The following is a 23,286-nucleotide window of genomic DNA, read 5'->3' on the forward strand; positions in this document are numbered from 1 at the left end:
CTTTTGGAGGTTTACAGAATACACAAAGCCACCTGCAGCTGTTGCTTCTACTTGCATGCAGCTGGCACAGAGCTGCCCAGCCTTGCCCGCAGCAGAGGGTAGCACAGAATCAGGCAGGGTTGGAAGGGACCACAAGGAGCAGCCAGTTCCAACCCCCCTGCCATGCCCAGGGACACCCTACCCTACAGCAGGCTGCACACAGCCTCAGCCAGCCTGGCCTCAAACACCTCCAGCCATGGGGCCTCAACCACCTCCCTGGGCAACCCATTCCAGCCTCTCACCACCCTCCTGCTCCACAACTTCCTCCTCACCTCCAGCCTGACTCTCCCCACCTGCAGCTTTGCTCCATTCCCCCCAGTTCTGTTTCTACCTGATAGCCTCAAAAGTCCCTCCCCAGCTTTTTTGGAGTCCCCTTCAGATCCTGGAAGGCCACAAGAAGGTCACCTGGGAGCCTCCTCTGCTCCAGCCTGCACAGCCCCAACTCTTTCAGTCTGTGCTCCCAGCAGAGCTGCTGCAGCCCTCTCAGCATCCTCCTGGCCCTGCTCTGGACACACTCCAGCATCTCCACATCCCTCTTGGAATAGGGGCTCCAGAGCTGGATGCAGTACTTGGGTACTGCATCAGGAGATGCGGCTCACCTGCTGCCAGAGGGAAGAGAGAGCTGGACTTACCCAGAAGGAGAGAGAGCTGGACTTACCCAGTGAGAACATGAGGCAAGGAACCAAACATCCCTGTTGTGAGGTGATGTAAAGAGCCAGATGGACTTGCTCAGGAGCAGAAAAGCCTGCCCAGGCAGGGTTAATGAGGAAGCGAGAAGGGGGTGAGACCTTCCTGCTGTCAGTAGGACTGCTTGGCAAGGGCCCGTTTGTTCCCCCCCCAGATGCACATACTGTCTTTAAACACGAGTCTAAAACTAAAGCCTGCCGCTGACATTGTTTTTCCTTGCTTCAGTTACCAAACTTAGCTGCTCTATGCCCTGGAATCCTGCATCAAGCTGAATCAAGTGGGGTCATTCGCAGGCAGGGACAGTAGCCTCTCCCCACCCACCCCCCCCTTCCCCTCACCTCTGCTCCACTGACTGGTTTAATCCCACGCTTTTCAGCATTCCTAATGAGCCATTAACAAGCTGCCAATTACTTATGCAAATGAGGGGGGGAGAGGGGGAGGAGGGCAGACGTGGAAGGGTGGCTGTAGCTGAAAGGTAAATTCTGCCACCTCCAAAGGGCCTGCGATAAATCACTGCTGCTCTCAGATCTGCCTGCACCCCAAGAGTCCTCTCAGTTAGATGAGCTGCCAGCTAAAAATGCCAGAGGTAATGCAGAGGATGCTCGAGCACAGGGAAACAGAGGAGTAATCGCCCATCCATTTTTAATTGTGTTTGCCAACAACCGATGTGGTGTGCTCCTCAGCACGGCTCACCCCCTCCCCTCCCCTCCCCACACCTCAAAGCAGCAGCACCCACTGGTAGGAAAGGGCTGCAGAGGGACGAGAGGCAGCTTCTCGTTTGCCTACCAGTTAAGTGCTCCAAAAGCCAGCACGAAGCCCGTGAGGAATTCCAGCCTCCCTTCCTTAGCTGGGGAGATGTGGGAGCAGTGCAGCTGCGGGTCTGCAAAGCACCTGGGAAAGAGGTCAGGGAGGCACCAACAGGCGCTCAGCCTCTGTCCTAACAGTTGCCACTGAAGCCTTCTCAGGTGCAAGAGACCTGCCCAGCCTCCCGATCCTCTAGCTCACCTCCTGAAAGCTTCTTGTGGCCCAGAGTGGCAAGAACCCCGACTGGTAGCACTGAGGGATTCGCAGGTTCACAGGCTCACAGATGTCAGGGGTGGAAGGGACCCAAAGAGATCATCCAGTCCAAGCCCTCTGCCACAGCAGGACCATACAATCCAGCTCAGGGCACACAGGAACACAGCCACACAGGCCTTGAGAGGCTCCAGAGAAGGAGACTCCACAGCCTCTCTGGGCAGCCTGTGCCAGGGCTCTGGGACCCTTCCAGCCAAGAAGTTGCCCCTTGTGTTGAGCTGGAACCTGCTGTGCTGCAGCTTCCATCCATTGCTGCTTGTCCTATCCCAGGGAGCAGTGAGCAGAGCCTGTCCCCCCCTCCTGACCCCCCAGCCCTCTGATAGTTATAAACACTGATTAAATCCCCTCTCAGTCTTCTCCAGACTAAAAAGCCCCAGGTCCTTCCCAGGAGTCCCACTGCTTGGCTGTGGCTTGGCACTGGGTGGTTCTGCAGAGATGCATGCAGCTGGTGGCCTCTGTGGTCTTCTGCAATGCAGACACAACACTGGCACCACACCTGTCCAAAAGCTACCAACTAAGCCACCTTTCTCCTGGTCACTGCTCAGATAACAGCAGATGGTGGGAAAGGCCACTTAAAATCACAGAATCAACCAGGTTGGAGGAGAGCTCCAAGCTCATTCAGCCCAACCTAGCACCCAGCCCTGGCAAACCAACCAGACCATGGCACTAAGTGCCCCAGCCAGGCTTGGCTGCAACACCTCCAGCCACAGCCACTCCACCACCTCCCTGGGCAGCCCATTCCAATGCCAATCACTCTCTCTGACAACAACTTCCTAACAACACCCAGCCTAGACCTGCCCTGGCACAGCTTGAGGCTGTGTCCCCTTCTTCTGTTGCTGGGTGCCTGGCAGCAGAGCCCAACCCCACCTGGCTACAGCCTCCCTGCAGGCAGCTGCAGACAGCAATGAGCTCTGCCCTGAGCCTCCTCTTCTGCAGGCTGCACACCCCCAGCTCCCTCAGCCTCTCCTCATAGGGTTTGTGTTCCAGGTCCCGCACCAGCTTCATTGCCCTTCTCTGGACACCTTCCAGCACCTCAACATCTCTCTGCAATGGAGGAGCCCAGAACTGGACACAGCACTCAAGGTGTGGCCTGAGCAGTGCTGAGCACAAGTGAAGACACACTCAAACTACAGCCATCAGCTAGCTTGTCAGGCACCATTGTGGCTTTACCAATACATTGCCACCACCCTGGAGCCCCTTGCTCCACCACCTCTCTCACCAGAGCCTGTTTTAAGCCGGGTCTGCTCAGAGCTGTGCAATACCCACCAAACAGCACAGCTGTCAGCTACTTCCAGCTTCAAAGGGGATCTGCAGCCTGCAAAGACTGCAAATACCAACAGAAATTGCCCATGACTGATCTGCATTATCATTTTGCAGTGAGCTGGTAATGCTACAAGAAGTGTTTAATAGCTCAAAAGCTAATCAGATAGAGGCTAAGTTAAACCACCGTGATGCAAAAATCACCTCCATCAGGATTCTGCTCTTCTGGCAATGAAAGGGGATGAAAATCAGCTCAGTTTCTGGCTTTGGGAAGGAGGAATAAGATCTGCCCAGAAATTCTTAACCTGGTGATAGGAAAGCAAAGTCTCCAAATGGCCTGAGACATGCAGCTTAGGATGCAGGAGCAACAAAGCCCTTGCATGTGTGATCTGTTCTAGGCTAAAACGCTTTCAGATTGCTATCTCCTAATCTCCCCTTTCCATCCTCCTTCTCTCTCAGTCCTGACAGTGCCTCCCCTCTGGGTACCCAGTAATGCTCTCTCTCTGTCTGCAGCCAGAGCCATTCCTGACTGACGACTGCACATGATTTAGATAAGGCTCCATTACTTAACTTCTGCTTGCTGGCTAATCAGTTCAACTGCCTCGGCATTAATCATCATAATATTCAAAATTCATTAGGCTAGATTGTTTGGAAATCTATTTCTTGTTAATGTCAGGTTCAATGAGCAGAGGCCTGGCAGCACACAGACAGATTTAATACACCAGAGGGTAGGGGAACTCCCTGCAGGAGCAGTCCCCCTCTTTACCTGCAGCTGGACCACGATCTGCCTGCTCTGTCATTTGGGAGGCTCATCAAGCAGCAGTGAAACGCCCTGGGCATGCTGCCTGGGGGTGAGCAAGGGGCATGCTGCCTGGGGGTGAGCAAGGGGCATCTATAGCAATGGATGGCTGAGGGGGGGGAGTTTGTAAGGGGGAAGATTAGATGCTGAGATCTGCATCCCCACATCTTTCCTATCTAAAAGCTGGGCAGGCAACCCAGGGGCTTTCAGGGAGGTGGTGGAAGCTCCATCCCTAGGGGTGTTTAAAGCCAGGCTGGATGGTGTGATGGTTTTGAGAGAGACTCTGTTATCTGTATTTATGTTCTTCTCATCTATCTCAGCAAGCCTATGAGTGAAGTAGACATCACCACTGTTTCCTTTTCACAGCCTATCATCTAATTCTTCTCACCAAAACATTCCAGCTAGCTTCAAACTAGCACAGATGGGGATCTGAGCAAGCTGATCATAGAATGGATTAGGTTGGAAGGGACCTTAAGGATCAGCCAGTCCCAACCCCCTGCCACAGGCAGGGACACCTCCCATTAGAACAAGTTGCTCAAGGCCTCATCCAATCTGGTCCTGAGCACCTCCAGGGAGGTTGTGGAGCACAGAAGCACAGAATGGGATCTTTGATCCCATTCTGTGCTTCTGTGCTCCACAACCTCCCTGGGCAACCTGTTTTTGTAGGTATTCACAGAGTCATGGAACGGTTTAGGTTGGAAGGGACCTCAAGGACCCTCCAGTTCCAACCCCTTGCCACAGGCAGGGACACCTCCCACTAGGACAGGTCACTCAAGGCCTCATCCAACCTAGTGTGACCTAGTGTGAGGTGTCCTTGCCCGTGGCAGCAGGGTTGGAACTGGATGATCCTTGAGGTCCCTTCCAGTCCTGACGCTTCTATGTGCAGCTGCGGTAAGGAGGTACCAAAAATTCATCCAAAGCACTTTTAACACAGAAAAGTGTTCCTGAAAACTTAAGGGGACTTCAGATTAAAGGGTGGGCTCTTAGTGCTTTAGCAAGATGAGAAACTCAACAGCAGTAAAATAGTTGGATTGTTACAGCAAGAAAGGAGTTGGATGATTCCTTCCAGCCGGTTCCCTGCAGGCCAATGGAGGATGGTTCCCAGTGGTGCTCTTCCTAATGGTTTATTTGGCCTGCTTAAGCATTTTGGGTGATGTTGCTTCCCTTCAGGTGCAAGTTCTCACCACCCCCCCAAGCTGAACAGTGGTTTCTCAGCAGGGGAACATCACAGAAAGAGAGAACAGCTTCAGAAGGTGCACAGGCTTCCTCTCCTAAGGAAGGCAGCGCAGGCACAGATGGCATCTCAGACAAACACGCTGCGAGTTGTGCTGGAATGAAGAGCTCCTCACCGGAGGCTGCAGTGTCACACCTACTAATGATGTGATTAAACTCATCAGTGTCAGTGGGAAAGCTGTGCCACTGCTGAATGGGGAGCTGCATTTCACAGCAGAGGCAACCCTCCACCTGCCCACCAGGAGTTAGGCCAAGGCAGAGACACAACGAATCTGTGATGCCAAAGGCTGGGCTGTCCTGAGAGCTAAAAATAAGGGAGGTTGCCTTCTGCATGCCCTCCCTGAGCCTACCTGAAGCATCCCTGTCAAAAGATGGTGTGGCACATAAAGGAGAGGCTGTAGATCATTGAATCAGGCAGATTGGAAGAGAGCTCCAAGCTCAGCCAGCCCAACCTAGCACCCAGCCCTGGCCAACCAACCAGACCATGGCACTAAGTGCCCCAGCCAGGCTTGGCTTCAACACCTCCAGCCACAGCCACTCCACCACCTCCCTGGGCAGCCCATTCCAATGCCAATCACTCTCTCTGACAACAACTTCCTAACAACATCCAGCCTAGACCTGCCCTGGCACAACTTGAGACTCTGTCCCCTTCTTCTGGTGCTGGCTGCCTGGCAGCAGAGCCCAACCCCACCTGGCTACAGCCTCCCTGCAGGCAGCTGCAGGCAGCAATGAGCTCTGCCCTGAGCCTCCTCTGCTGCAGGCTGCACACCCCCAGCTCCCTCAGCCTCTCTTCATAGGGTTTGTGTTCCAGGTCCCACACCAGCTTCATTGACCTTCTCTGGGCACCTTCCAGCATCTCAACATCTCTCTGCAATGGAGGAGCCCAGAACTGGACACAGCACTCAAGGGGTGGCCTGAGCAGTGCTGAGCACATGGGCACAAGAACCTCCCTGGTCCTGCTGCCCACACTGCTCCTGAGCCAGCCCAGGATGCCATTGGCTCTGCTGCCCACCTGGGCACTGCTGCCTCACCTTCAGCTCCTCTCTCCCAGCACCCCCAGCTCCCTCTCTGCCTGGCTGCTCTCAGCCACTCAGTCCCCAGCCTGTAGTGCTGCTTGGGCTTGTTGTGGCCAAAGTGCAGAACCCTGCCCTTGGCCTTGTTCAGTCTCATCCCATTGGCCTCTGCCCACCCATCCAGCCTGTCAGGGTCCCTTTGCAGGGCTCTCCTACCTTCCAACAGCTCCACAGCTGCTCCTAGCTGGGTATCACCTGCAAACCTACTGATGCTGGACTCAATCCCCTGCTCCAGATCATCAATAAAGATACTGAACAGGACTGGGCCCAGCACTGATCCCACCAGTGACAGCTGCCAACTGCTGAGACAGCCAAAGAGGGACAGGCAGAGAAGAGACTGCACCCACCTGAGCCCTGCTGCAGCAGTGCTGGGGAGGCGCAGAACCAAAACTAGCACTAGCCCAAAGGGTGGCACATGCAGAAGGGGAGGCTGCAGGTTCAGCTGGAAGCAAGCTGAGTTTGAAAATGAGAAGGAATGGAGCACTGGATCCTCTCCTGCACTGTTTTTCCACCTGAGGCTTTCTGTGCTTTGAAGTTTCCCCCCTTTCTGATCCCGTTTCCTAGGTGCCCTCGAGTGGGACTGAGCTGCTGAGGTTTGGCACCCTTGTGTTGAACCTCTCCCTCCCTGCTTTATGTAGCCATCAGTGCAAATAAATAAGGAAACCCACAAACACAGGAACCTGGTACCCAGCTGCCATTCGAGCCCTCAAGCACTAAGTGGCCTCGCAGATATGACTGGTGGCCTTCTGCTCCCCTTCCTGTACCAGCCACACGCTCCAGCCCAGCGAGCCCCGCTGGGACCAGCTCACAAACCCAGCACCCGGCAGCATGCAGCTGACTGGGTTTGCCATGATGTAGAGCTGCTCCTTGAAGGTCAGCTCTGAACTGGGCAAGCTTTCCTCCAGGAGTCTCTAGCCTCCATTAGGGTTAGCCACAAGAGGAAGGATGGAAGGAGAAAGGGAGCCTAAAGAAACCGCTAATGTTCTGCAGTGTCTGGTAGGATGAATGACCCCTGCAAGACATATGCTGAGCAGACAGGACAGCCCTCAATTATGTCATGGCTGGAGCATTTACTTCAAGGAGAAACGTGACTACAAATGATGGGCTTAAAGCCTTGGCTGGTTTTGCAGCCCCTGGCTGAGCTGCTCTGGCCCAGGAGGGTTAGGTGTGTGCATGCAGCGTGCACAGGCAGTGACACACGTCTCTGCCTAGGAAACAGCCTCGCAGCCCGGGGAGCAGGGCTGCAAAAAGCCCTGTTCAGTTTCACTCTGCCCTCTTCCCTTCACCAGAGAGTGCCCCAAAGCATTCACTAAGGTGCTGACAGCTGCCAGTCCATAGCTCCCAGCGGGCAGCTCACAGCCTGCCTCAGGAAATCAAGCGAGTCCTGCCTACGGGATGGGAACTTCCTGCGTGCCACACTGACTGTGCCCAGCCCCAGCCTGCACAGTCACACACACAGCCAGGCTGGCAAAGCCCCTCAGGAGCACCGAGTCCAACCTAGAACCCTGTTCTGCAAGACTCGCCTTAAACCGTAGCTCTAAGCACCACAGCCAAACCACCCTGAAACACAGCCAGGCTGGGTGAGTCCACCACCTCCCTGGGCAGCTCAGTCCAGTCTCTGACCACTCCATGAAAAACTTTTTCCCAATACAATCACAGAATCAAGCAGGTTGGAAGAGAGCTCCAAGCTCAGCCAGCCCAACCTAGCACCCAGCCCTGCCCAACCAACCAGACCATGGCACTAAGTGCCCCAGCCAGGCTTGGCTGCAACACCTCCAGCCACAGCCACTCCACCACCTCCCTGGGCAGCCCATTCCAGTGCCAATCACTCTCTCTGCCAACAACTTCCTAACAACATCCAGCCTAGACCTGCCCTGGCACAGCTTGAGGCTGTGTCCCATTCTTCTGGTGCTGGCTGCCTGGCAGCAGAGCCCAACCCCACCTGGCTACAGCCTCCCTGCAGGCAGCTGCAGACAGCAATGAGCTCTGCCCTGAGCCTCCTCTGCTGCAGGCTGCACCCCCCCCAGCTCCCTCAGCCTCTCCTCACAGGGCTGTGCTCCAGGCCCCTCCCCAGCCTTGCTGCCCTTCTCTCAACACCTTCCAGCACCTCAGCATCTCTCTTGAATTGAGGAGCCCAGAACTGGACACAGCACTGCAGGGGTGGCCTGAGCAGTGCTGAGCACAGGGGCAGAAGAACCTCCCTTGTCCTGCTGCCCACACTGCTCCTGAGCCAGCCCAGGATGCCATTGGCTCTGCTGCCCACCTGGGCACTGCTGCCTCCTCTTCAGCTCCTCTCTCCCAGCACCCCCAGCTCCCTCTCTGCCTGGCTGCTCTCAGCCACTCTGTCCCCAGCCTGCAGTGCTGCTTGGGGTTACTGTAGCCAAAGTGCAGACCCCTGCACCCCAGTACCTTGCTGCACTGTCCCCCTGCTAACAGCTACACACTCTCCTCTCAACGTTTGCCTCACTTTCAAGCTGACAACTTAGTAAATATTTGCCATCAGGCAGCACATCTCCTGACTCTGCTCCTTCTTGAGAAAGACTATTTACATACAGCTCTTCCCATCCTCAGCAATCAATTGCTCCACACTCTCTGTGTTTCTGCTGCACCTCTCCAGAAGCTCTTGACCTTATGGGTAGCCTTTGTGGGGCTGAGTCAGGGACAAGTGGCTGCCCCAATACAAGAACATGCCAGATAATGATTCCTGATAGAGGTACACGTTTTGGTCTTTGGCTTGGGTGGTTCCAGAAGTGCATTTGGTTCACTGGCACACTGAAGCCCACGAGCTTGCTGGGGAGCTGCCACCTTGCAAGGGGCCTTGTTCTGAAGAGGGCAAAGTTTCTAGAGCTTGTTCTGAGGTGGGCACAAGCTCACTTTGCAGCCAGACTTGCTGCACACCGATGGGCACAGGCTGGCTGCTTTGTCAGCCACCTGAGCGGTGTGACCAGCTGCTGCTGGAATTTGGTCCTGATAACCAAAGGTATTTGCCATCCTCCTTAATGCTCCAGGAGGCTGGGAAGCAGCAGGCACAGGTAGGATGTGCTGATCTCCTCCTGACCCACAGAGATTCCTGCTGCAGCACCCCATGAGGCAGGAGGCAGGAGCCAGCCCCATGAGCATCACCCCATAGGACAGGAGCCAGCAGCCATGCAGCTCTGTGGCTCAGCAGAACCCACTGCCACGGGCAAAGCTCTCCCTAAGGAAGCTCAGAGCCCATTGCTGCCACTCAGCCCCGAGCCACCTGGCACACAATAGCTCCCTCAAAGCCTTCCTTTCTCTTTTGCCTTTCCTGCATTTCCTAGACAACCTCTGCTCTGGTTTGCCTTTCCCTCCCTCTGGCTGACAGGTGCAGGTGCCCTTGGTGCCCTCTCGCTGCACCCACCCCCCCTTGCATTTTAAACTGCTTAACAGCTTTAACTGCGCCTAATGAGGCTCCAGCCTGTGCTCTGCTGCCATCCCTCTGCCTCTCTGACACCGGGAGAAGAGTGCTTTTGGAAACCTATTGTGGACTTCCCTGTGTCGGGAGGTCTAATTACAGGGCAAGTGGTGACCTTCTAAGTACAGGGTAATCTGCTGTGTAATACCAGGGCAAATCATCCCAGCACTCCTGTCTTTCCCACTGCAGTCTGCTGTGGAGATGGAAATCCAGCCACTTACATGGCAATTAAACTTTGAGCCGTCTGACACTTGCCCAAGCCAGTGAGAAGTAACCAGCAGAAGCCTGCTGGCTCTGAAAGTGCCAAAGGAGCCACTGCTCTGGGAGTGTTTGGTGTCACCTGCCAAAGGAGCCACTGCTCTGGGAGTGTTTGGTGTCACCTGCCAAAGGAGCCACTGCTCTGGGAGTGTTTGGTGTCACCTGCCAAAGGAGCCACTGCTCTGGAAGTGTTTGGTGTCACCTGTCTAAAGCAGGGGCTGCTTTGTCACCCAGGCTCTGCAGCTGCCAGTTGCTTGGGACAGCAGGTGTGGGCTTTTTAGTCTGCAGAAGAGACGACTGAGAGGGGATCTAATAAATGTGTATAAATCTCTGAGGGCTGGGGGTCAGGAGGGGGGGACAGGCTCTGCTCACTGCTCCCTGGGATAGGACAAGCAGCAATGGATGGAAGCTACAGCACAGCAGGTTCCAGCTCAACACAAGGGGCAACTGCTTGGCTGGAAGGGTCCCAGAGCCCTGGCACAGGCTGCCCAGAGAGGTTGTGGAGTCTCCTCCTTCCAAGGCCTGTCTGGCTGTGTTCCTGTGTGCCCTGAGCTAGATTGTGTGGTCCTGCTGTGGCAGGGGGGTTGGACTGGATGATCTCTTTGGGTCCCTTCCAATCCCTGACACCCTGTGAGCCTGTGATGCAGCTGTATCCTGCCAGCCTTGCATCAGAGGGAGAAGAGGAAGGTGGCGCAAGGGGCATGTGGATGCTTGGGGGGAATAGTCACCCACCCTGTCTTCACAAGCAGTTTAGAGTGGCTCATGTGGGATCACAGAACCACAGCACCATGCAGGTTGGCAAAGCCCCTCAGGATCACCAAGCCCAACCTAGAACCCTACTCTACAAGACTCACCTTAAACCATAGCCCTGAGCACCACAGCCAAACCACCCTGAAACACATCCAGGGGAGTGACTCCACCACCTCCCTGGGCAGCTCATTCCACTCCCTGACCACTCTCTTTTTCCTAATGTCCAACCTAAACTGCCCCAGCCTCAGCCTGAGGCCATTCCCCCTTCTTCTGTCTGCAGTTCCCTGTGAGCAGAGCCCAGCAGCAGCCTCTCCACAATGTCCCTTCAGGCAGCTGTGGACAGCAGCCGGTGGTGAGCTCTCAGGAGTGCTTTCTTACTCTGAGCAAGAGAGATGTGTGGGACCAGCACCAACTCCTTCCTCTGAACCCATCCAAACCAGGCAGGCACAGCCCCAGGCATTCACCCAGGACACCAACCGAAAAGCCAACCCAGAGATCCACATTTGTCCTTCCCCCATTGTGAGATGCTTTTTGCTCCCTCACACCAACAGCCTGTTTGGCCCCAGGGCTGGGGGCTGCCTCTTTGACCCCTGCTACCTTTTATGGCCACGAATTAGATTTGCATACATTTTAGACCCACACTGACATCATTCCCTCTGGAGAGCTTGGAGGTTTTTATAGCAGACATGGTAATGATTTTCAGATTATGGGCTGAGAAAGGATTTTAATTCCTTAGGAACATTAAGGTGGGCACCAAAGGATTCTTATGGCATTTAAATAGTGATGGGGGAAGGAAAAAAAAACCCACAAGGAAAAAGGTAAGAAAAAAAGGAGAAAAAGGGGAAAAAAAGGGAAAAAAAAGGAGGAAAAAAAAAAGAAGGAAAAAAAGGAGGAAAAAAAGGAGAAAAAAAAGGAGAAAAAAAAGGAGAAAAAAAAAGGAGAGAAAAAAAGGAGGGAAAAAAAGGAGGGAAAAAGGAGGGAAAAAGGAGGAAAAAAGGAGGAAAAAAGGAGGAAAAAAGGAGGAAAAAAGGAGGAAAAAAGGAGGAAAAAAGGAGGAAAAAAGGAGGAAAAAAAAGGAGGAAAAAAAGGAGAAAAGGGAGAAAAAAGGAGAAAAAGGAGGAAAGAGGGAAAAGGAGAAAGAATTTTAAAATGAGAAAATGGAAAAAAGGAGAGAAAAATTAAAAGGGAAAAAAGGACAGAAAAGAGGAAAAAGTTAAAAGAAAAAGAAATGGAGAAAATAGAGGAAAAGGGGGAAAGAAGAAAAAAGAGAGGAAAATAGAGAGGGGTTAAAAAAGAAAAAGGGAAAAGGAAATAAAAAGGGAAAAGAGGGGAAAAGAAAAAAACGGAGAAGAAAAGGAGAAAAGGGGGGGAGGGGTAAAAAGGGGAAAAGGAAATAATAGGAAAAAAAGGGTGATGGGAAAAAAGGGAGGAAAAAGGAGAAAAAGGAGGAAAGGGTAAAAAAGAGAAAAGGAGAAAAGGAAATAAAAGGGGGGAAAGGGGGGAAAGAGAAAAAGGGAGGAAAAAAGGAGGGGGAAAGGGGGAAAAGAGGTGAAGGGTAAAAAGGAATAAAAGGGGGGAAAGGAAATAAAAGGAAAAAGGGGGAAAAGAGAAAAAAAGGAAGGAAAAAGGGGGGAAAAAAGGAGGAAAAGGGGGGAGGGGTAGAAAGAATAAAAAAGGAATAAAAGGAAAAAAGGGAGGAAAGGGAAAAAAGGGAGGATAAAAGGAGGAAAAAGGAGAAAAAGGGAAAGGGGTAAAAAGGAATAATAGGGGGGAAAGGAAATAAAGGGGGGAAAGGGAGAAGAAAAGGGAGGGGGAAAGCAGAAAAAGGGGGAAGGGGTAAAAAAGGAAAAAAAGTGGGGAAAGGAAACAAAAGGAAAAAAGGGGGGAAGGTAAAAAGGCTGGAAAAAAAGGAGGGGAAAAGGAGAAAAGGAGGAAGGAGAAAAAAGGGGGGAAGGGGGAAAAAGGCAATAAAAGAAAAAAGCAAAGAGAGAGAAGAAGGAAAGAACAGAAGCAAGGGGGAAATGGAGGAAAAAAATGAAAAAGAAAGGAAACAGAAGGGAAGAAAAGGGAATAATGAGGGGGGAAGAGGTAAAAAGAGGAAAAAAAAGAAAAACAAAGGAATAAAAGGGGAGGGGAAAGAAAGGGGGGGGAAAGGAAATAGAAAAAAGGAGGGGGGGAAAGGCAATAGAAAAGAGGAGGGGGAAAGGAGGGGGTTCTGCTGCATTTACTTTGCAAAGAGCACTGAAATAGAAAGGCAAAATCCCCCACGCTGGTTCTGAGCTCGGCTCTGACACCTCCCCTCTGTGCCTGTTTCAGTTGAATCCCTGCCAAGTTAAACAAGCAGAGATGGGATTGCAGCATCCTAGTTGCAAACCCAGTTTTTGGCAGGTGAAGCTTTCTCCTGAGTCACTCTGGTGGCACTGCATGGCAGTGACCTGAGCTAAGCCTGTGTGTGCCACTCTCTGTGGCATTGCCCTCTGCAGGCTGGCTCACACCCCACGGGTAACACAGAGTTTTAGCCCCTCAGCCCACACTCACCTCTTTCTGCCCCCTACCTCTTCCTCCTGCTCTCTCAGTAACTAACCAGACAAGGTTGCAAAGCAAGGAAGTCAAGTGTCTAGGGCATCCCAGCATCTCCACAGCATACAGCACACCTCATGTGCCACAAGGTGCTGCACCAGCCCCTTTCCTTGGGGTGAATGAGGCTGCCCTGGGTAAAGCAGAGGTGGTTTGGAGCAGGTCAGCTGCCCTTGCAGTTCATACAATCACTAAGGCTGGACAAGACAGTGGAGATCATACAATAGAATCAACCAGGTTGGCAGAGAGCTCCAAGCTCAGCCAGCCCAACCTAGTACCCAGCCCTGGCCAACCAACCAGACCATGGCACTAAGTGCCCCAGCCAGGCTTGGCTGCAACACCTCCAGCCACAGCCACTCCACCACCTCCCTGGGCAGCCCATTCCAATGCCAATCACTCTCTCTGACAACAACTTCCTCCTAACATCATCCAGCCTAGACCTGCCCTGGCACAGCTTGAGGCTGTGTCCCCTTCTTCCCAACCACCATGACCACTCACCCATGGCCTGAAGCACCACATCTACAGCTTAGACTCACAGAATCAGTCAAGGTTAGAAAGGACCACAAGGATCAGCCAGTTCCAACCCCCCTGCCATGGGCAGGGGCACCTCACAATGTCTACAGCTTCTTGAACACCTCCTGGGATGGGGACTCCACCACCTCCCTGTGCAGCCAACCCCTCAGCACGCTCTCACTAAAGAAGTCTTTCCTCATGTCCACTCTAGAGCTGCCCTGGCACAGCTCAAACCCATTCCCTCTCACCCTGCTGCTGGTTACTGGGGTGAAGTCACTCTGGCTTGCTAAGGCTGAGAGCTCTGAGCTTTGTCCCCTAACAGAATCAGGAATGTTAGAGGTTGGAAGGGACCTCCAGAGATCATCAAGTCCTGCAAGGTGGGGAAATGCAACTCCCTGACCTCCTGCAAGGTGCTGGGCAGCTACTGGCTTGTACAGAGAAGCAAAACAGGGCATGGAGAAGCCTGTCAAGAAAGGGAAAGAGAGACAAATGTTGCTCTCAGTGTTAGTTACACCTGGCAAAGGAGGCAGAGGGTTACACCATGAATATCATGGAGGAGAACAGCAAAGAAGATGCTTTGTTCAATCATCCCTTTTGCATTGCACCTCAACTAGATCACACAAGATCTGCCCTACACTGGTGAGACCCCACCCAGGGGACTGCATCCAGCTCTGGAGCCACTGTCACAAGAGGGATATGACTGTGCTGGAAGGTGTCCAGAGGAGGGATACGAAGATGATCAAAGGGCTGGAGCTGCTCTGCTGTCAGGAGAGACTGAGGCAGTTGGGGCTGTGCAGACTGGAGAGGAGAAGGCTCTGAGGTGATCTTTTTGTGGCCTTTCAGTATCTGAAGGGGACTACAAGAAAGCTGGGGAGGGACTTGTTATGCTATGAGGCAGTGATAGGAGTGGGGGGAATGAAACCAAGCTGGAAATGGGGAGATACAGCCTGGATGTGAGGAAGAAGTTGTTCAGCATGAGGGGTTCAGCACAGGACAGAGGGGTGCAGAGACCTCTTCTTTTATGGAGCAAAGCTGGAGATGGGTAAGTTCAGACTGGAGGTGAGGAGGAAGTTGTTGAGCATGAGAGTGGTGAGAGGCTGGCAGGGGTTGCCCAGGGAGGTGGTGGAAGCCTCATCCCTGGAGGTGTTTCAGGCCAGGCTGGCTGAGGCTGTGGGCAGCCTGCTCTAGGGTCGAGTGTCCCTGGCCATGGCAGTGGGTTGGAACTGGCTGATCCTTGTGCTCCCTTCCAACCCTGACTGATTCTATGATAGCAGGTGGCCATTTGAAGCCTGTGCTGTGAGGCAGAGGCAAGAGTGGGCTTGGGCCTCCCCATCATCATCATCACCTGACTTTGCAGTCTTCCTTTTGTAACCTCAGCAAGCTTCAGGGCATAGGATTTCTGGGTGGTTATTTTAAGCAAACTTGTTAAACCTCTTGCTTCTGTGCCAGGTAGCTGCTGCTTAACCAACAGGCCATGACTAAGCAGAGAGTGGAAATTAGCAGCATCTCTGAGCTCAAGCAATGAGATTTTGGGACTGTCCTCCCTTAGGACCACGTTTAATAGTGGTGCTTGATTATGAAAAGGATAAATCTGATGTGATTGATGCAACAGGGGATTGGATTTGATGATCCAGGGAATCTTTTCCAGCCCTCTGTATTCCTAATGAATCTATGTTTTAAGGGCTCAGGGGTGGGGGGGATGCAGTACTCTACTGCTGGCAAACAGCAGTCCAGTGTGTAGATACCTCCTGATGGGTCTCCATCCCTGGGTTTAATCACTTCTCATCACCAAGAAGGTTAACCACTCCTGGTTAGAACCATAGAATAGCATCACAGAACCAGTAAGGATTGGAAGAGACCACAATGATCAGCCAGTTCCAACCCCACTGCCATAGGCAGGGGCACCCTACCCTAGAGCAGGCTGCTCACAGCCTCAGCCAGCCTGGCCTTAAACACCTCCAGCCATGGGGCCTCAACCACCTCCCTGGGCAACCCATTCCAGCCTCTCACCACTCTCCTGCTCAACAACTTCCTCCTCACCTCCAGGCTGAACCTACCCATCCCCAGCTTTGCTCCATTCCCCCCAGTCCTGTTTCTACATGATAGCCTAAAAAGTCCCTCCCCAGCTTTTCTGGAGCCCCCTTCAGACCCTGGAAGGCCACAAGAAGATCACCTGGGAGCATCCTCTGCTCCAGCCTGCTCAGCCCCAACTCTTTCAGTCTGTGCTCACAGCAGAGCTGCTGCAACCCTCTGAGCATCCTCCTGGCCCTGCTCTGGACACACTCCAGCACCTCCACATCTCTCTTGTCATAGGGGCTCCAGAGCTGGATGCAGTACTCCAGCTGGGGTCTCAGCAGATGGTTCTGCCCATCCTCCAAATAGTAGCACAAACATCTCAGCTCCCAGGTCTCCTCTCTGTTTCTCAGGTACTTACCTGTCTCTCCCACAATTGCTGTGTCCTTTGCAACCTCTTATTTCATGTGCATCTCCCTGGTGAAGATGAGCAGAGAGCACCTTCCAACTATGTGAAACTGAGGCATGGAAAGACTTTACTGAACTTCCTACAGTGGCAGAGGACAATGGTGGCATGGAAAAGACCTGCAGCCCTGTGCCCAGTCTCTGCTGGACTCTTCTCCATGCATCTCACTGAGCTCTCCCTTTGACAGAGGGCAGGAAGGATGCTGAAGCACTCACTGGGCTCTGTCAGCCTAAGGTGGGTCTGAGCTTGGGCTTTCTGAGGGCTGGTGCAAGGTTGTTTCAGCAGGGCTGCCCAGGGAAGTGGCTGTGTTCCTTCTTCCCTCTCCAGGAGTTTTAACTCTTTAATCCCAGCCTGCTTAATAAGATAAAATGCTGTGATTTCTGCAGGATCAAATGGTGGAGGGTAAGCTAAGGGAGTTTATTAATTAGCATTAATTAGGGCTTGGGGGAGGGGTGCTGGCAATAAGCAGCAGCAGCAGCAGGGTTGTAGATGATGGCTGCAAATATGATCCAAGCACTACCTGCCATGGCTTTATAGCCACAGGGAGGCTGTCAGATTAGTGCTGGGCATAGCACACTGATAGGGAATAAAGACCATAAAGGAGAGGGCAAAGCTTTCTGCCTTCAAGCCACAGCTATTCACAGACATGTGCTACACGTCCCCAGGGCCTGATCCTGCAAGCAACACCAGGTAGAGCACTTCTGTGCCTTGTGAGTGCTCCTCTGGCTCCCCCAGGGATTGCTTGGAGCAGCTAAGTGCTAAGCCCAGTGGTAAGCGGTTGCAGGAACAGACTCTTAGTGTGCCAAGCATTTGGGATGAAAACAGCTATAAAGAAGTCACATATTATTATGTCACATTGCAAAGGTCAACCCTCCTATTTGTTCTGTCAGAAGGACATGATTGAAAGGCAAAGAAACAGTGTCAGGGCACAGGGGAAGATCATTTCTTAACAGCTGCCTGCAGGGCCGAGGAGCTGAAATTACATCAGTGCTTAGCACTAAACTCCCGTCCACACCCCACAGTTCAATTTGGGCCCAAAAAGGCATGAAAGTATCAACATCATCTGTTGGTGGCACATCTTAGCCACTAACACAGCCCTTCTGAAACCAGCAGCACCTAAGCATCTAACAGCAGCAGCAAGTTTGCAGGTGGCACCAAGCTAGGAGCAGCTGTGGAGCTGTTGGAGGGTAGCAGAGCCCTGCAGAGGGACCTGGCCAGGCTGGATGGGTGGGCAGAGGCCAAGGGGATGAGATTGAACAAGGCCAAGTGCAGGGTTCTGCACTTTGGCCACAACAACCCCAAGCAGTGCTACAGGCTGGGGACAGAGTGGCTGAGAGCAGCCAGGCAGAGAGGGACCTGGGGTACTGGTGGATAGTAGGCTGAAGCTGAGGCACAGTGTGCCCAGGTGGGCAGCAGAGCCAAAGGCATCCTGGTGGTAGCTTCAGGGATGCTGTGGCAGCTGGGAACTCAGCAGGATAAGCATCCTTACAGAGAGGCTCCAGTATGCAGTGGACACAGGGGGCTGGTGGCTCTTACCTCTGGAACAGAGGTGCTACCAGCCCTCAGCTGCCTCACACAGCTCCCATCAAACCCAAACTTCCCTGCACTGTCTGGGCATCAAACTCACACAAAGCCCTCACTGCCACTCCTGGAATGGGTTGCCCAGGGAGGTTGTTGAGGCTCCATGGCTGGAGGTGTTTGAGGCCAGGCTGGCTGAGGCTGTGGGCAGCCTGCTCTAGGGTAGGGTGTCCCTGGGCAGGGCAGGGGGGTTGGAACTGGCTGATCCTTGTGGTCCCTTCCAATCCTGACTGGTTCTATGATTCCTCTGGGCAAGGGATGGGAGCTGCAGTGGGGCAGTGATGGTTGACATCCTCTCAAGTACATTGCAAGCACCCAACTGGCCAGACACCGAGGCTGTGCCTGGACTAGTAGACAAAAGACACCAGGGCTGGCATGTGACAGCCCAGCTGTTCAAACGGGCTGGTTTTAGTCCATGGCAATGTGATGGCATCCACACAAGCATTGGAGAGGACAACACAAGCCAGGCTTGGGCCTGGTGAGCTGCACAAATATCACCTGCTTGGAGGCATGGAGCGGTTTAGCTGCAGGGGTGCAAACCATGCAGGGCTCTCTGCCATCAAAGCCAGGGGACACTCCATGCTGTCCACCAGTTCACAGAATCATAGAATCAACCAGGTTGGAAGAGAGCTCCAAGCTCAGCCAGCCCAACCTAGCACCCAGCCCTGGCCAACCAACCAGACCATGGCACCAAGTGCCTCATCCAGTCTCTTCTTGAACACCTCCAGCCACAGCCACTCCACCACCTCCCTGGGCAGCCCATTCCAATGCCAATCACTCTCTTTGACAACAACTTCCTCCTAACAGCCAGCCTAGACCTGCCCTGGCACAGCTTGAGGCTGTGTCTCTTTGTTCTGGTGCTGGGTGCCTGGCAGCAGAGCCCAACCCCACCTGGCTACAGCCTCCCTGCAGGCAGCTGCAGGCAGCAATGAGCTCTGCCCTGAGCCTCCTCTTCTCTAGGCTAAACAGCTCCAGCTCCCTCAGCCTCCCTCAGTTCAGACACAGCCTGGACACCCACAGAGGAGGACTGCACTGAGAACTTCTGCATCCACTCCACATTCTCTCACCACACGACCAAGGCTCAGGGAGCTGCTGTAGGAGGAAGATGAGCAGAGCTCAGCACACAGGAGAGCCCCTTCGCTGCAAAGGCACTAGACCCGACCAAAGCCACTCAATCCCAGGTGTCATTCCGTGCCCGAGTGGCACCAGTCCCCCACTTCCAGCTGCCCCAGAGGTCGAGATGCACTCACTGTTGCAGCTGCCGGTGGTGCCAGTCTCTGCCGCTGCCACGCTGCGCTGAGCTGGCCCTTCGGACACGGCCCTTCCTGACAGTCAATGGGGGGAAACAAGGGAAGGAGACAAACAAAAGAGAAGGGAAGGGTGAGAGAGGGAGGGAGGGATGGGGGGGGTGAAGCAAGGGGACAAGAAGGGAAAGGCTGTGTCTTTAACTGAGCCCTATGTCTTCCACTGCCTGCAACATCCCAACACTGCACAAGCCCCGCACGGGGCGGGTGAGACCCCCTGGCGCTGGGCACCATCACCTTGCACACCCCACATCAGCACCTGCACCAGTGCAGAGGCAGGGTGAGCTGGGCAACAGGCAAGCTGGGCCTTGGCCTCTTCAAACTTCCTGAACTGTGAGCTGGTCTCTTGGAGGACCTAGAGAGAAGTTTTGGGAGGCATAAGTAGTTCCTCTGCATCTGGAAGCCAAGCACCCTGCCCCTTGCCCATTACCAGCCCCCTCCTCGGGCACAGTGCAGGGACTCATCTGCCTCTGCCAGCAGAAGGAGACCCAGTCCTGATGTCTTCATTCAAGCAAGCTTGGGTTATCCAGAGTTGCAGGCTTCAATGGCCAAATGACCCAGTGAAGCAGCTGATAACGTCACTCTGTGCTTCCCAAAAGGCTTTGTCCCATCAGTACTGTTGCAGGTTGGGGAAAGAGGGAAAAACCTCATCCCACAGCTTCCAATCACCTGCAAACCTGCCAGTGCTTGCAAAACTCAACCTTAGGGAGGGCTCAAGGCAAGCAAAATGATGGAGCAGAAAACAGAGCACTACGTTTTCCCCATGCATTGGAGCAGGAGAGGGAAGAAGGGGAAGGGATCTCAGAGTGCAGATCAAACGTGGTTGATGAGCATAAGGTCCACTGACTCTCTATTAGTGTGCTTGGGAGAACAGGAAAGAAAATCCCAAGGCAAAAGGGCAGTTGGTGGGCACAGAGGCTTGGGGGGAGACTTCTGGCCATGCTGCTGAAGAGCTTCGGCTGACAGCTGCCTGGGGACTGCCTAAAACAGGGCTTCAGGGTGTGCCCATCCAGTCATCACCTTGGGAGCCTTCCCACCCCACACCAGAGGTGCAAACTGAGCTGCTTCACGTAGCTGACAGCTCCTCCTGCTCGGGGAATTGCCCCCCCAATGACTGACTCACCTCCCTCCCTCCCCAAAACGCTGAGGGACTAAGTGGGGGGAGCAGAAGGGCTTAGAAAACTGTTTTATGCTGGCAGATTGTTTCAGATGCCTCTGCTTTGTTGCAGTTAGGGGATGAAACAAAAGGAGGAGGGGGAAATCAGACATCTATCCCATAAAGCTGCATCCTCCAGCCAGCTGTGGCAGAGGTACAGACACTGGAAAGAAGCAGAGCAAATGAAGTCATCCAGCAGTGGAATAACAACCATCAGAGTAATACAGTGCAGGAGGAAGCAAACTGTGCCTCAAACACGGAGCTGAAAGAGAAACATCTTCCTCTGGCAGATCTACCACAACACATTTATTGCAACAGCAACCAAAAAAAACCCCAACTAACCCAGAGTGTAACAACAACAACCCCCCCAACTAACCCAGAGTGTGACCCAAACCTGATTTATTCCTCCACCTAGGTAAATATGAAGAGGCAGCTGCCTCTGACTGCAAACTCCACTCATCTCATGTGGTTTCCTTCTCTGTACTGGAGGAGGGGGGGGAAGAACAAAAAGTAGGAGTGGAGTTTTCTGCCTTGCTGCCAAGGGGATGCTGGCAAAGCACTTGAGCTATAGATATTGTATCTTGTCACTAATCATAGAATCAAGCAGGTTGGAAGAGAGCTCCAAGCTTATCCAGCCCAACCTAGCACCCAGCCCTGCCCAACCAACCAGACCATGGCACTAAGTGCCCCAGCCAGGCTTGGCTGCAACACCTCCAGCCACAGCCACTCCACCACCTCCCTGGGCAGCCCATTCCAATGCCAATCACTCTCTCTGACAACAACTTCCTAACAACATCCAGCCTAGACCTCCCCTGGCACAGCTTGAGACTGTGTCCACTTGTTCTGTTGCTGGCTGCCTGGCAGCAGAGCCCAACCCCACCTGGCTACAGCCTCCCTGCAGGCAGCTGCAGACAGCAAGGAGCTCTGCCCTGAGCCTCCTCTGCTGCAGGCTGCACACCCCCAGCTCCCTCAGCCTCTCCTCACAGGCCTCTGCTCCAGGCCCCTCTCCAGCCTTGCTGCCCTTCCCTGGACACCTTCCAGCACCTCAACATCTCTCTGCAATGGAGGAGCCAGAACTGGACACAGCACTCAAGGGGTGGCCTGACTGCAGGGAACTAAACAGGATTTGGCTTTTTTGTTGTTGTTGTTGCTGGGTTTGTTGGTATTTTTTTTAATGCATCACATTAATTGATAATTTGGCCTGAGAATCCCCAGTGGAACACAGGATTTGCTATATTGGATCAGCCCTAGCAGCCCATAAAATCTGGCCTCTTGCCTCAGCAGCACTCACAAAAACCCATCAGCCAGTCTCTTGGCTTTACCAAAGTTGCTGCCCATTTCTTTGAGGCTGTGGAGTTGAAAGCCCAGAGGTCCACCTGGCCTGCAGAGCAGCCTCTTGCAAACCCTGTGAGGTGGGGTTTGGCAGGGCTGCACTGCAGTTTGGATTGGCACTGTTGCTGTTATTGCATGCAAAGAGGAACCTCTGCAACTACAAACAGCTCCGACAGACACTCTGCTGCTTTCTCCTCTTGGCCACCACAGCCCAAATCATGAGAAGGTGAACTTGCTGTTTGCACTGAACGTGGCTGAGGCCAGAGAGGAGGAGATGCTTTGTGCTAAGCAGAGCAATATTGATTGGGCAGCCTAAAGATTTCCCTCCCTAATTCCTTCAGCAATCTTATTGTGTGCTGCCTGTGCAATTGGATGGGGAAAGAGAGGGGTGGAATTGCTTAAGTGTTCAAAGCTCAACACACACCAAGAAAAGATTCCTATTTCTGCCTGTGTGTGCAATTTTGTGCATCATTGCCCCTTGATTGTACATTGAACATGCTCTCTTTGACAGCCTGGCCCTAAACAGCCTGTGGATTAAAGACAGCTGCTTGCAAATAGGGGATTTCTCCATCCAGCTGGCCTGGAGAAGGAGCTCGCTGCAGCTGAGAGACAGGACCATGAAAGAGGGTGGGGGGAAACAGGAGAGGAGAGCCTGTGGAAACTGTGGGTTTGCTGAAATCAGGAGGAGAAGGGAGAGGAACAGGAAAGGAAAGGCTTTGGAGGCTCTGGCTGTGCTGAAATCAGGAGGAGAAGGGAGAGGAACAGGAAAGGAAAGGCTTTGGAGGCTCTGGCAGTGCTGAAATCAGGAGGAAAAGGGAAAGGAACAGGAAAGGAAAGGCTTTGGAGGCTCTGGCTGTGCTGAAATCAGGAGGAGAAGGGAGAGGAACAGGAAAGGAAAGGCTTTGGAGGCTCTGGTTGTGCTGAAATCAGGAGGAGAAGGGAGAGGAACAGGAAAGGAAAGGCACTGGAGGCTCTGGCTGTGCTGAAATCAGGAGGAAAAGGGAAAGGAACAGGAAAGGAAAGGCTCTGGAGGCTTTGGCAGTGCTGAAATCAGGAGGAAAAGGGAGAGGAACAGGAAAGGAAAGGCTCTGGAGGCTCTGGCTGTGCTGAAATCAGGAGGAGAAGGGAGAGGAACAGGAAAGGAAAGGCTCTGGAGGCTCTGGCTGTGCTGAAATCAGGAGGAAACAGGGGAGGAAAGGCTGTGGCAACTGTGGCCATGCTGAAATCAGGAGTTAGAAAGAAAGGCAATGTGTTCTTTCCATACAAACATCCTAATTAAGAAGGATGACAAAGATACTTGCATCTTAATTGTCCTGAGGATGCCTTCAGCAAGGCATAGTTTCTCCATGCTCTCACTGACATGGTTCATAAGCTCCCTTCCTCCAGTCCTTTTGCTGATCACGCTGGGGGCTGGGGCTGCTCCCTGCCTTTCCCCACCGTGGTGTGATCTCAGGGCTGCCCACACGGTAAAGGAGAGCTGAGATCAGCATCTTGCCAGGGGGAAGGCAGGAGGAAGCCACTGGCCACCTGGAATGCAGTAGGAAAACTGATCCAACAATCCAATTAAGGGGAGAGAGGAGAGTTTTGCACACCCAGCTCTCCCTCAGCTGAGAGGCACTGCTCCTCCCAAAGTGTGAGCAGTTCCCTTCCACGTGCTCAGGAGCCCAATCCAACCTGACCTTGGACACCTCCAGGGATGAGGCATCCACAGCACTCTGGGCAGCCTGTCATGAAACCA

General features: G+C 53.3%; 1 protein-coding gene across 7 annotated transcripts in view; it reads right to left on the reverse strand.

The window, feature by feature from the left end:
- Positions 1–23,286, reverse strand: part of NTRK3 (neurotrophic receptor tyrosine kinase 3) — a 293,014-nt gene that overhangs the window by 15,402 nt on the left and 254,326 nt on the right. For 4 of the 7 annotated variants that reach the window (XM_064158080.1, XM_064158077.1, XM_064158082.1 and 1 more), the window contains one exon: positions 19,007–19,081. The exons of 1 other annotated variant lie outside the window; for it this stretch is intronic. In XM_064158080.1, coding sequence (XP_064014150.1) covers positions 19,007–19,081 — 75 coding nt within the window. 2 more of the 7 variants (XM_064158081.1, XM_064158079.1) reach the window with 2 other exon arrangements.

The sequence above is a fragment of the Pogoniulus pusillus genome, chromosome 17 (genome assembly GCF_015220805.1).
Source record: "Pogoniulus pusillus isolate bPogPus1 chromosome 17, bPogPus1.pri, whole genome shotgun sequence".
NCBI classification, from domain to species: Eukaryota; Metazoa; Chordata; class Aves; order Piciformes; family Lybiidae; genus Pogoniulus; species Pogoniulus pusillus.